This window comes from Populus trichocarpa, chromosome 3 (genome assembly GCF_000002775.5).
Source record: "Populus trichocarpa isolate Nisqually-1 chromosome 3, P.trichocarpa_v4.1, whole genome shotgun sequence".
In the NCBI taxonomy this organism is placed as follows: Eukaryota; Viridiplantae; Streptophyta; class Magnoliopsida; order Malpighiales; family Salicaceae; genus Populus; species Populus trichocarpa.
The window spans coordinates 19,018,166-19,031,726 of record NC_037287.2 but is presented as its reverse complement, the minus strand read 5'-3'; the positions used below and the strand labels follow the sequence as shown (position 1 = coordinate 19,031,726).

Genomic DNA, 13,561 nt, shown 5'->3' with positions numbered 1-13,561 from the left:
GGTCTCGACGGCCGTTGATGGCGGACGAGGGAGAATCGTCGGTTTGAAGCTTCGATGGCCGACGCAAATCGCGGCCCTTTTCCGGCCAGATGAGGCGGAGAAAACGATGAAAAACCACCAGGTTGTTTCTTTACAGAAGGGTAGAAACCTTTCTGTGGTGGCGCGGAGGCTGGAGATGGCCGGATATGGGAGATCGGAGGAGAGAGAGGGAGTCGCCGGCGAGAGGAGAGAGATGCTCTGGGTTATGCTACGGTGAGAACGTTAGCACGGTACACCGGTGCCGCTGAGGCCTGTGATCCGTTGGATCTCTGATGGAAAGATCGTGTGGCTGTGATTGGCCCGATCTGCAGGTTGATCGGACGGTCCGGATGAACGGAGGTTTGATCGGGTGTGACGCGGTGCACCGAAATCTCGGTACACCGGGTGACGTGGCGCAACGGGATCAAAGCTTAGATTATTTCAAGGGCTGAGATGTGTTTGGGTTTTAATCTGGTGTGGTAAGCCCTATTGTATCCTATTAAATCAACGGTTCAGATCTAAACACTATTAGATCTAACGGTTAGGATATATTTGGTATTTTTCATATTGTTTTTAATAAAAATCAATATCCTACTCTCGTGAAGAAATAGTAAAAAAAAACATGAATAGTATACATCTAATCTCTCTTCTCGTTTTTTTCTTTTTTTCTTCTTTTTTCTTCCTCCTGGCATCCGGCGTACTGTCACTCGCTATTTGTAGCCAATGAGAGGGGACAGCAAGCATCTGCTTTAAATAAAAAAAATGTATTCATCCAACTGCTCGCCTACAATATAACTGCCCCGCCTAATATGACAATGCTGTATTATTAATTTTGTTTTATTATATATAATAATATATATTTATATAGGTAAAATTAAAACTTAAATCAGTATTAGAAAAAGCCCGATTCAACCGTTAAAAATCAATTTTAATTACCGAAAATTATGTTGAAACATAAAAAAAACTTTCAATGGATATAAACCCGGTGGACCGGGTTTTGACCAAAAAATAACAGGTTTGACCCAAAACGGCATGAAACTCATTTTTTATCCCGGTCGACATGGTTTGACCCGTATTGACCTGGTGAACTCGGTTTTGGTCAAAAATGACGGTTTTGACCCGAAACGGCCCGAAACTCATTTTTTATCCTGGTCGACATGGTTTGACCCGTATTGACCTGGTGAACTCGGTTTTGGTCAAAAATAACGGTTTTGACCCGAAACGGCCCGAAACTCATTTTTTACCCTGGTCGACATGGTTTGACCCGTATTGACCTGGTGAACTCGGTTTTGGTGAAAAATAACGGTTTTGACCCGAAACGGCCCGAAACTCATTTTTTACCCTGGTCGACATGGTTTGACCTGTATTGACCCGGTAGATTCGGTTTTGATGGAAAGATGCGGTTGACTCGAGAAAAATATATTTTTGAATTTTTAAACTTTTTCTTAATTTTTTTGGATTTTTATAAATAATAATAGAAATAAAATAACATCCAAGAAAATCTTGGTGGATCCAAAATTGGGTTACAACAAGGGGGTGCAAACGCCTATGATAAAAGGTGACCGCCTATGAAAGGCGAAGACACCAAAGAGAGTTGGTGTAGGTGGAGCTGTCAAGCAGAAAGACGCAGAAGCTCCAAACATAGAAATTGAGATGGAGGATTGCGAGGAGTGTACCGCAACTCTCTCTTTCTATGTGCTCAGTGGCAGTAAACTCTCTCATAGTCCACATGGTGGTAGAGAATTTTAGAGCTACTTTGAAGCATCTCAGCTGTAGGAGGATGCAACCGCCTATGCAAGGCGAAGACGCCTTAGATAGAAGGTGTGTGAGGGTAGCAATATAAGCCCCAGTTCAGACCGCCTTATGACAACAGGCGAAGACACGTTAAAGAAGGTGCGAGGGCCATGAAAGGAGCCACAATTCAGAACGCCCTAGAGCCGATGTGATGGCTAGATATAAGTGGACAGGTGTATAGCCAATGAAGTGGCTATGATGAGTATGAAGACAAATACCAGATTGATTTTCATGGATATTGCCCCCATGCTAAAGATCAATGGGCTAAAAGACATTTGCCTTTGACAATAAGTGGGTGACTTGTGGAGCATTAAGACATGACTGCTATGAAGGAGCAGAAGGCATGCGCAGGTTCCTGGAACAAGTTGACTCTTGTCAAGGTGGTGAGCTCGGTAATGCCATTGTAATACTCAGAGTATGAAGATAGATATGGATCAACCTTTAATGGGCCGCCTTCATGGTTAAAGGTGGAGACCTACCTGGACTCTTAGGACTAAGAGCGAAAGACTCACGGAGAAGTAAGGCGTGGTTCCTAGGGTGGAACAGAGGGCAGACGCAACTCCTGGATGTGTAGACTCTTGGAAGAGTGGTGAGCTCATGATCATATTGAGATACTCAGATAATGACTGTCGCACTTGGAAATATAAATTTCTGTTTGAGGGGGTGTTGTAAGCCTTGATGTGAGGCTTGATAAATCATTCCGGACCGAGCATGGTTGATACGCTCGAAGGGGAATGTTGTATCTCAGAGACAAGCGTTAACACTCTTCAGATGAGATGTGGGAGACCATCTGGTTGAAGTGATCCTTTGGTGTGATCAAGGGTGTGCTTTGGTGACTCTGGCCATTGAAAGGTTTGGCAAGTATCTGTAAACTTGGCCGGAGACGCTCTCAGAATGGTAAGCTTGGAAGAGCTGCAAGATGCAAGCTTATGCTGAAGAAGCAAGAGGACAATTGCCCACACAAATAGCAAAGGGGATGATTGTTAGGAAATTGCTATTATTGTGGCAAATACCCCACTTCCACTTTGTACAAGTGGAACAACTCCTCACCCACTTGGTACAAAGTGGAAGCACATTTTATGGCATAACTGGTGCCATGTTTTATGGCTTTCTTGTCCCATCAATGCTGATAAATGTGCTGGAGAAGCTTACCATTAAAGCCTACAAAAGAAGCATAATTTTGGAGAGCAAAGTGTGAGTAGAGAGAGCTAGAACAAGTGAGAAGAAGAGAGAAAGAGGGGCTGCCAAGGGCAGCAGCCCTGCTACCTTGTTCAGCAGTGTGTGAGAGCTGGGAGTTGAGTTTGAGTGGATGTAATCCTCCTCCTCCATGTATTTGTATTGTATCCTTTCTCTATCTCTAATAATATGGATCTCTTCCATGGATGTAGGTGATTTGCCGAACCACGTTAAATATTATCTGCTAGTGTGCTAAGCCTCCAATGGGCAACTATCAGAACACCATCGGTCCGTGCATAGGGGTCGGAATCCCCAACATAGTACTCCTCGGTATACACCATTGAAAATTCAACCATTTAATAAATCTGCGCCAACACTTCACATAGGAGCAGTGGAGGATCCCTATCTTCTTATTAATATAACACAACGATATAATACATGATTCTAAGTTGATTCAACAACTTCTAAACAAAAGAAAATCATAACACACAAGCCAACATTCTATTTGGTAATTAATAAAGAAAAACATATTAATTATTTGATAATCAAAAGATCAACGACTGATGATGAAGAATTATTAAAATCACAGGTCATTATTGATGTCGGAAATGCATCCCATGTATTGCATACTGAGATCAACCATGATATTTTCATTCTCTTGAGTGTCTTGTTGAACATTTGATCCCTTTTTAATTATCCTCTCCAACTCTGTGGTTACTTCTTTCATTGTTGGCCGATTTTTCCCATTCAAATTCAAGCATTTTCTTGCAAGATTGCCGACAGCAACAACTTCTTCATTATGGCAATGCTCTTTGACTCTAGCATCAAGAATATCAAACAACCTGTTATCTTCCATCATCATGATAAAATGCGTGGCTAAACTTCTACTTTCTGTTGGGCTAGCGGAAAATATTGGTTTTTGTCCACTTAAAAGCTCAACCAGAACCACTCCAAAGCTATAAACATCACTTTTTTCTGTAAATTGACTAGACTGGAAATACTCTGGATCCAAGTAGCCAAAAGTACCCTGCACATGAGTGGTCAAGTGAGTTTGATCGATGGCAATGGATCTTGAAGATCCAAAATCTGATATCGTGGCTCTATATTTCTCATCTAGGAGTATGTTTGTAGACTTGATATCACGGTGATAAATTGGAATCGATGCTGTCGAGTGTAGATAAGAAAGGGCTCCCGCAACTTCAATGGCAATTCGTAATCGCATTTCCCAAGATAACAAGAAGTCATCGCTTTGAACATGGATATACTTGTAAAGATTTCCATTGGAAATGAATTCGTATACTAGTATAGGAACTTCAGTCTCCAAGCAACAACCTAGCAACTTAACCACATTTCTGTGGTTAATTTGTGAGAGAATGACGACCTCGTTAATAAATTCTTCGAGATTTTCTTCATCAATGACTTTGGACTTTTTAACAGCAATAATTCTTCCATCTGTTAACATTCCCTTGTAAACAGTGCCTTGACCACCTTCTCCAAGTATTCTGTTCACATTAAAACCATCGGTGGCTACTTCCAACTCCTTGGAACTGTATATTTTTGTTTTCTGAACGCTACCATCACTAGTGGATAATTGTTGCTGTAACAATAGCCCACCGTTACGTTTGAAGAATTTCTTTTTGAGTTCCTTGTTCTGCCTCTTCTTTACAAGTCTATATATCCACCAAAGGCCAAACAGCAGTACCAATATAAAGATGATTGATCCTACAACTGCATTATTTACAGCAAAGCATAAATCTTAATTAATATGTTGACATCTGTGCTCACATATATGACTGCTGAATAGTAGCATGCTAGATTAATTATGTAGAATTAATCATTTAATCATTTCTCTGTTTATATCAAGCCATATATTAGTGAATGCTCATCGTATGAGGACCAATATAACATTTCATAAGAACTATAAGGCTGAAAATGAACATTAGTAACAGGCATTAAATAGGTCAAAAGGAATAAATCAGGAACCTGCGTACCTATGATAATTATATAAATTTTATTTATCCCGCATCTAAACCCTCCTCGTGTATTCACGCATTTGAGCATCCCTTGACACGTATTTTTCTCTGGGGTCTTACATTCATCAACATCTAATAAAATAAAAAAGCAAAAATAATCACCATCTCATATACAAATAATGAAATTAATAGATATTAAAACTTGGAGATGGAGGAGGAGGGCCACCTCTTGAACCAAAAAAAAAATAATCACCGTGTCAGTTGCCAAGTAATTAATTTTTATTAATATGGGTTCCACAGTAAAAATATATCTAGCTATGTAATTAATTCAAAACGGAATAAATTAAAAAATTATTTTGAAACTAACACGCCAGTATTAAAATACTAAACTACTTCCTGATTCTAAACCAATCCAGTATTTGCTATCGTTAATTAACATTTTATTTTAATCTGACACTTACCATCATTAAATTTGATTACATAAACACAAAAAAAAAAAAAAAAACTATTGGTTGAATAAAAATAATAAATAAATCAAGAAAAAAGTTAAGATCAATATTTACCTATGCAACCAAGTTCAAGGTAAGGGTTACCCTCAAATCCACGCCGACACGCACATTCAGAATTTAGGGATTCATTGTAATACATGCAAGAAATGGAAATATCATGAGAATAATTCACGTTCATCACCCAACCCAAGTCCGTTGGAACGTAATCTATATGCTGCAGTGCGAATGGATCACTTATATTCGATGCAAACCATGTCTCATTCACCAAAACGGCTAGCTTGCATGCTTCTCTACCTTGATCAACGTTAGTAGAAACTAATGTCGGTTTGAAAACCTGAAGGAGTGAAGGGATTGAAGCCTCACAGCAATTTCGACCTGAACACATATTATTTTCTTGCAAGCTAACGTTATTCCGCTGGTTACCGCATGTAGGCACGCAACCGAGGACTTGCGGCTCAATCCCGCTCATGAAAGCTCGAGTATCACAACCTACTGCAATGAACACATTCCAGAAATCGGAGAAAACAAAGGGAGATCCAGTGAGATTCAGAGATCCACCATCTTTCCTGCCAGTACAATTGAAGGATATTACTGGACTTTTGACGGTAGCCAATCCTGTTTCAACTGAAATATTCAGCACCTCCACATTGATTTGACTTATAAAAGCTCTAGGAGGGTTGGTGGTTTTGTTGCATTCAACCGCGAACCATTCGTCCTTGTAACAGTCTTTTCCAGTTCCAAAAGGGTAAGGAATGGTAATGTCTCCGCATCGATCTGGACAACCAAACTTCGCTACTGGTGCTGCTGCTTTTGCTAACTGAAACATTAACATCAGCAAAGTCATTTTAAACACCAATTTCGAAACCATTTTCTCCATTCTTGTGGTTTTTTTTCCGAGATATAATTTGATTTCAAGTTCAAATATCCAGCTTTAAAGAGGAAGGGAAATATTGAAGACATTTCTTTGCACTTTCGTGGTCTCCTAGTCAACCCAATATTAGCAAATAACAACTACCAAACAAAGAATCGCTAGTCTAGCAGACTTTCGTATTCATAAGAAAAGCATCCGATACTTCTAAGCCACGAATAGTTGCATTCTAATGAGTTTAAAACTTCGAACCCAGTGAAATAAATTTTTTTCCCTAAACGTGAAGATTTGTTTTAAACATGGTATGGCAGGTTGACATGGTGATTTAATGGGTTAACTCCTAATTTAGATGAAATCAATTATGAAATTTATTTTTTAACTTTTTATGAAAACAATGTTATTTAAAAAAAACATACTGTTTCAAAACTAAAATTCCTCAAAAGTATTTTTCTTGATTTTTGGTTTTTTTAAAAAATAATCCTGGCCATGATTGAGATCATTGAATTGGTCAAAGTTGATTTGTTGCCAAAAACTGACAACCATTTAATTATTCATGAAGCAATTGTTTTCCTTTTTCAGATGGAAAAGCAATGCCAATGCTTCCATAAATTTCTGATACAGTTGCAATTTCAAGCACTAGAATAGCAGGGGGGGGGGGGGAATAGAGACACAATATTACATATTTAGGTGCCAAGAGTTTGAGCTCAATAATGGAAGTAGAGAATGAGAGAGAGCGGTATGATCTCTTTGCTCGATTCAACTAGCTAGGATTAACTATATTTCAAGAAAAAATCACTGATTGTGACAGAGAAGAGTACCAGTAAACTGTGTCCAAATCATTTTCCACAAATTCAACAAGAAATTCTATTTACCGGTGGCCTTTGGAGTCACGCACTCATATTTTTGTAACTCAATTATTTGTAAAATTAAGAGTTAGGATGTTTCCTTCCACCCTCCAAGCTTGACCAGCTATAATAAATCCCACAGGACTACCAAAATGTTTCTCAATTGAGTGATGATGACTTTTGTCTAACCATTACGAAGATGATTGGAACTGTTCTCTTTGAACCACTTGAATTTCCTTGAACTCTTATAAATAAATAAAAAATTATAGAAAGACAACGTTCAGAAGACGATTCTATGAATAAAACAGGAGAAGAAAAGTCGCCAATTTCTTGAGGGCCATAACTTTTTTTATAATGTGGAATATATATCTAGTAGAAAAGTACTTGGAATGAACTTTCTATCAGAAATTAATCAATAATCCAACTGGTCAGGTCTATGATACAGTTTTAAATTATGCACCAATTGCTTTCACTTTTATTTAGGTATTGTACCCAGAAAGTTCCCTGCACTTTATTGATTTGGAAGAGTATTTTTTTCGCACCAATCCAAATGAACTCGACCCAGGAGTTGAAAGGAAATATGGAACTTTTTCTCCAAGAAAGAAAAGAAGAGTTTCTAAGAAGTGTGATCAATTCACGCCTAATACTCTTGAAAAGTTTTCATCTATAGTTTTGAAGCTCTGTTAACTTCTATATGTTGTTTTTATCATTTATAGTCTTTTGTCACTTTATTTCTTTTGTAGTCCTTGATTGATATTTAACTCTTAATACATACTCTCTTTTCTCAACTCACTTAAATTCTAAATACATTACCCCCGAGAGACTCTCATCTAACTACTATAAACTAATAATGATTCTAACTAACTAATTAAACAAGGATTCTAATAAACATGTCTAACACAAATCATTTTTTACCAAGTATGTATTTTTATATTATAACAATCCCTTTTTTAAACTAATATTTTTAAACACTCAATTTAACAATGAAATATTTTCTTTAATCTTATCTTGACATCCATTTTACACCAATGGTCTTTTGTCTTTTGAAAGCTTTGTCAACTCTCATATATTGTTTTTCTCAATGACATCAATTTCATCATCCAAAGTCATTTGCCACTTTATTTCTTTTATGATATCTTCAAAAGTCACAAGATCACAACGTGTGAATAGAGAAAAATGAGTATTAGTGTCGCACGTGTGCGGCGTCGCGGCGATCGTCCATCCTCAAATGTAATGGATATATATCTGGTAAATATGGGGAGACAAGGAATTCTTTGTCTCTTAGCAGTGAAAAATAGAATGAGAGTCGCCACCTAGTATTTTGGTCACTAGAAACCCTAAATGGTCTCAGAGATTGGGTACGGAGACTGGTTGCGTAAAGGGAATGTATTAGCACCCCAAATACGCCCTACCTAAGGTAAGCTGCATTGTTTTATTGTCTGATAAAAAAAAATATAAAGTCTTATCATGTTGGTCCGTCTATGGTTCAAGAAAAGCCCTCCTCAGTAAGGAGGTTCTTATCTTATGAGACGAAACTTAACCGGTTTAATGTCTATAAAAGAACTACCTTTTTAATATCAGAATTACGTTTTACGTATAAATTCGTAATCCCAGACATTAAAACAAAACAAAATATTTTTTTTGATTTTTTGAAATATTGGCCAAAGTTCTCATGACTTTAATAAACTGGTTATTAAAGCCAAAATGCATGCTAAAATAATATTTTTTTAAAAAAGTTTTCTTTGTTGTATAAAAATACGATATGATTTTTAGCTTTGAGAGACTTGGCCGTATACATGAAAACAAAAGTTTTTTTTTTTTTTGAAAAAAACCGGGTATTTTTAATACCGGATTTGTATTTTTATGATATAAAAATACAGACCAATATTAGTTAAAATGACGTAGAAAAATCCATGGGAAAATCACAATTTTCAAAAATATATATAATAAAAAAAACACAAAAAACAAAAAGGGAGAAAAAAATGAAATGGACTGGGCTGTATTGGCCCAACTACAAGGCTGGACTCAGCCCAGCCGCGTGGGCTGGGCTGATGTTCCAGCCTTTAGTTAATAGGGCTGGGCTGATGTTCCAGCCCGGAGAAGGGAAGAAACCCATGTAACCGGTCACTGTGCGCATGCACAGTAACCGGCTAATTATTTTCTTCTTGCATGCAGAACGTGCACTGCACGTTCTGCAGGCAAGAAGATGAATTAGGACCGGTGGCTAGGGGGGAAGAAGAAGATTACCTGAGGCGGTGATCTCGGGCGGTTGAGTTGGCGATGACGGTGGCTGTTCTCGGGGGCGCTGCGGTGGCGATGACGGTGAGACCCAGTGACAGCAGCGGCGCTTCTTCTCCACTGTGCAGAGACACCAGTCGGCGTTTCCTTCCCTGCCGGTTTTTCCTTTTTATCCTTTTTCTTCCTTCTCCCCGACTGTCTCTCTCGGTTTCCTTGTCGATATCCCCGGTTTTTTTGGTTTCTCTGTTTCGGTTGTTCCTCTCTCTCTCTCTCTCTGTCGGTTTCTCTCTCTTTCGGTTTCTCTCCCCGTTTGCAGCCGTTCTCCTCTTTCTTTGTTTTTTTTTTTTTTTTTTTGGCCCCCCTCCCCTTTTCTTCTGCACTCGGACGGTATTTGTAGGGCCAGGGGGAGCGGGAACGACCCTGCCCCATCCCATCGCCGCCCATGCATGGGGTGCACGTCGCCTGCTCTGCCACGGCGCCGACAGCGGTGGCCAATGGTGGCGTCGCTTGCGGCACACAGCTGCTCTGGCATCTCATCATGAGATGGGTGGTGTCTGACTTCGGCTCTAAAGCACGTGGGAGGAAGAGACAAGGGGAAGAAACAAGGAAGAAAAAACAAAACTTCTCTTCCCCTGTTGCATGTCCAGGGGAAGAAGAAGGAGAAACAGTGCCGTCTAAAAACGGCACTGTTTTGTTTTTTTTTTTTTTTTTTTTGGAAAATTCATGAAACGGCGTCGTTTTTTCCAAAACGCGCCGTTTCATTTAAATGGAAACTGGCGCCAAAGTGCCAGATTTCACGTCGGTCCTTCAATTTGGGAGTTTTTCATTTGTGGTCCTTGGTTTTGGATTTCTTCAATCAAGTCCCTAATTGGCCATCAAACTTCAATATTTATGCAATTAAGCCCCTGATTTGACCAAATTAACTCTCAAAAATTATAATTTGACCCCAGAACTTTAATTTCTTCCATTTAAAGCCCAAATTAACTCCAAAATCAATTTTTCTTACAATCAAACCCTCCATAAATTCAATTAAACCTTCAATATAATTTAATTGAGTCCACCAACATCTAATTTTGGACTTTTCTTCCTCAAATTGAATTTTCTTTGTCAACAGGGCTATCATCAGTCAATGAAATACTGCTAAATTTTAATTTTTGTATTTTTAAACCTCCCCAATCAAATTTTGACTATTGTCTGAGCGTTCTGACATCATCTTTTCACTGTTATATTTTTTGATAATATTTTTTTATTTTTTATTTTTTTTTATTTTTTTAAGAGGAAAAAAAAATGTGAATTGGGAATAACCCAAAAATGGGTTATGACAATTAGATTAATCAATTCCAATTACCTCATAATTACTTCTCCATATAGGTTTTTATTTAACACATTGTGACAGTTGACTATTATTTATTGACGTTACAAGTGGGCTTTGATGATCTACTAATTGTGATGCATTTTTCATGGGTTTCTTTGTTTTCTGCTTTTTTTTTTCTAAGAGAAGCAATATGTTGAAGCTCGCTTTTTTTTTTTAGCTCAAAGGTTTTTTTTTTATCCCTTAAATAGTTTTTTTATCTCTTCACGCCTATTATTAATATTGCACTCTAGTTCTTCTTCGTTTTTATCTCAATGACCAATGATGTAACCCAATTTGACCCTTATTTTTTTATATATTTTGAAAAAAATTAGAAAAATCCAAAAACATGTCTTTTCAATGATTTTAGTTATTTTAATCATTTTATTATTTTCTTCCTTTTATTTAATTTTGTGTGTCAAAACATCTTGAAAATCATAAAAAATACAAAATGCAAAAATACAAAAACAAATTAAAAAATATATAAAAAATATCTAGGGTTTGAATTTAGATCGCTAATCAAGCATCATAGGCAAAAACGAGGTTTGAATTGAAGAAGAAATTGAAGAAAATGGCTTAATTTGATTTAATTTGGCTAAGAGTGGAAGAAATTTGATGTTTAGGAATGATTTTGAAACAAATAGCCAAATTACAAATTGATGAAGGGATTAATTGAAGAAGAAGATCAAAATTAAGAGTTAAATTGATTAAAATTGCTTAATTTTAGGAACAAGATTTGCAGGTCTAAATTAATTTAATTGGGGATATAATTGGAAAGAAAAAGGTGATTTAAAGCAAATTGTATGAAATTGAAACAATTCAAAATCCAAGGACTGTAATGTGAATAAAGAATGTTTGTCCGGATTTTTATTTCAATTCATTTCAATCATACCAGTCTAATTGAATTAGTTTGATTCAATTTAGTCCAAGTTAACTCAATTAGAATCCAATTATTTTTAATTCATTCATTTTTAGTCCAATTAAACCCCAAAATCCAACGATTAATTTTAGATTTTTCATTGCAATCCCAAGCAATTAAGCCAGAGATTGCAATCTCCAGAAGATCTTAAGCAATTAAGCCAGAGATTGCAATCTCATAATTTCAGCCCAAATCTTCAATCAAGTCTCCAAGAATCAAGTCCTAGAAATTATGCTAAACTATGTTAATTCCAACATTTGCTCTACAATAAAAAGAGACGAACAAAGGCAAGAAATGGGGAGCCTTCATCAACCAGGAGGAACCAAAAACAGAGCTCCTATTCATCCAATACAGAGCTTCTTGTACACAAAAAACACAAATCCATCTCCATAGTTTTCCCATTCAACCCGACAAGAAAACCTCTCATGCTCAGCTATTGTTATTCATTTTGGGGTCTCATATAAATAAAAAAAATCAGATAAAAAAGAAAAGAGAAAATACAAAAAATAAAAAAAATTAGGAGAAAATAAAAAAAATATCAGTAAGAAGAATATGTCAGAACGTCTGGAATTTTGTCAAAGCCTGGTTGAGAAAGATCAAATATACAAGATTGAAAAATTTGACAGCGTATTTTTGATTGATGAATATTTTGTTTTTACACGATTTTTTTTCAATTTCTTCCTTCAATATTGAGTTTATTAGAAATTGAGTTTTATTTGTTTTCTACGAGGATAACCTAGTCTCATAACCCAGGTGGTGAATTTAACATGCTAACTCCCATTAGCCTAGGCCTTTTACATCATTTTATTTCATCTTATTTTTATATCATATCCGGTCCTCATTCTTTTAATTGATTTTTCTTGCTTTTGATTATTTTTTAAAATTGATTTTTTTTAAAAAAATATCCTTCAAAATTTAATTGTTGAAAATTGTGCTTCATAATATTTTTTTTTTCCAATACAGTTGTTGCGGTCTCATAACTTAGATCAAGAGTATGCAATATTAACTCAAATTGATATTGATTTTTTAAAAAATATATTTTTTTTTACACCAATTTTTTTTTAATTTCATCCGTTAATATTGAGTTTGTTGAAAATTAAATTTTCTAATTTTTTAATATCAATGATGGATTTGCAGGTAAATCAATTTAATTGGGGATACAATTGGAAAGAAAATGGTGATTTAAAGCAAATTAAACTCAAAAAAAAAAATTCAAAATCCAAAGATTGCAATGAGAATAAAGAATGTTTGTCAGGATTTTTATTTCAATTCATTTCAATCATACCAGTCTAATTGAATTAGTTTGATTCAATTTAGTCCCAAGTTAACTCAATTTGAATCCAATTATTTTTAATTGATTCATTTTTAGTCCAATTAAACCTCAAAATCCAACGATTAATTTTAGATTTTTCATTGCAATCCCAAGCAATTAAGCCAGAGATTGCAATCTCCAGAAGATCTAAAGCAATACAACCAGATTGCAATCTCATAATTGCAGCCCAAATCTTCAATCAAGTCTCCAAGAATCAAGTCCTAGAAATTATGCTAAACTACGTTAATTCCAACCTTTGCTCTACAATAAAAAGAGACGAACAAAGGCAAGAAATGGGGAGCCTTCATCAACCAGGAGGAACCAAAAACAGAGCTCCTATTCATCCAATACAGAGCTTCTTGTACACAAAAAACACAAATCCATCCCCATAGTTTTCCCATTCAACCCGACACGAAAACCTCTCATGGCCAGCTGTTGTTATTCATTTTGGTGCCTCATATAAACAAAAAAAAAAAAAAAAAAAACAAAACAAAAAAAAAATACAAAAAATAAAACAATATTGGGAGAAAATAAAAAAAATATATATAAGTGAGAAGA

The 13,561-nt window shown here is 36.2% G+C and overlaps 2 protein-coding genes across 4 annotated transcripts in view; both read right to left on the bottom strand.

The window, feature by feature from the left end:
- The window catches only part of LOC127905073 (wall-associated receptor kinase-like 2), a 142,955-nt gene that overhangs the window by 97,376 nt on the left and 32,018 nt on the right, over positions 1-13,561 (bottom strand). The gene's annotated exons all lie outside the window — the stretch shown is intronic.
- The window catches only part of LOC18110414 (putative wall-associated receptor kinase-like 11), a 40,661-nt gene continuing 30,480 nt past the window's right edge, over positions 3,381-13,561 (bottom strand). The window contains exon 4 of the mRNA XM_052451337.1: positions 3,381-3,830. Coding sequence (XP_052307297.1) covers positions 3,572-3,830 — 259 coding nt within the window. The 3' untranslated portion in view covers positions 3,381-3,571. The remainder of the gene's footprint in view (positions 3,831-13,561) is intronic.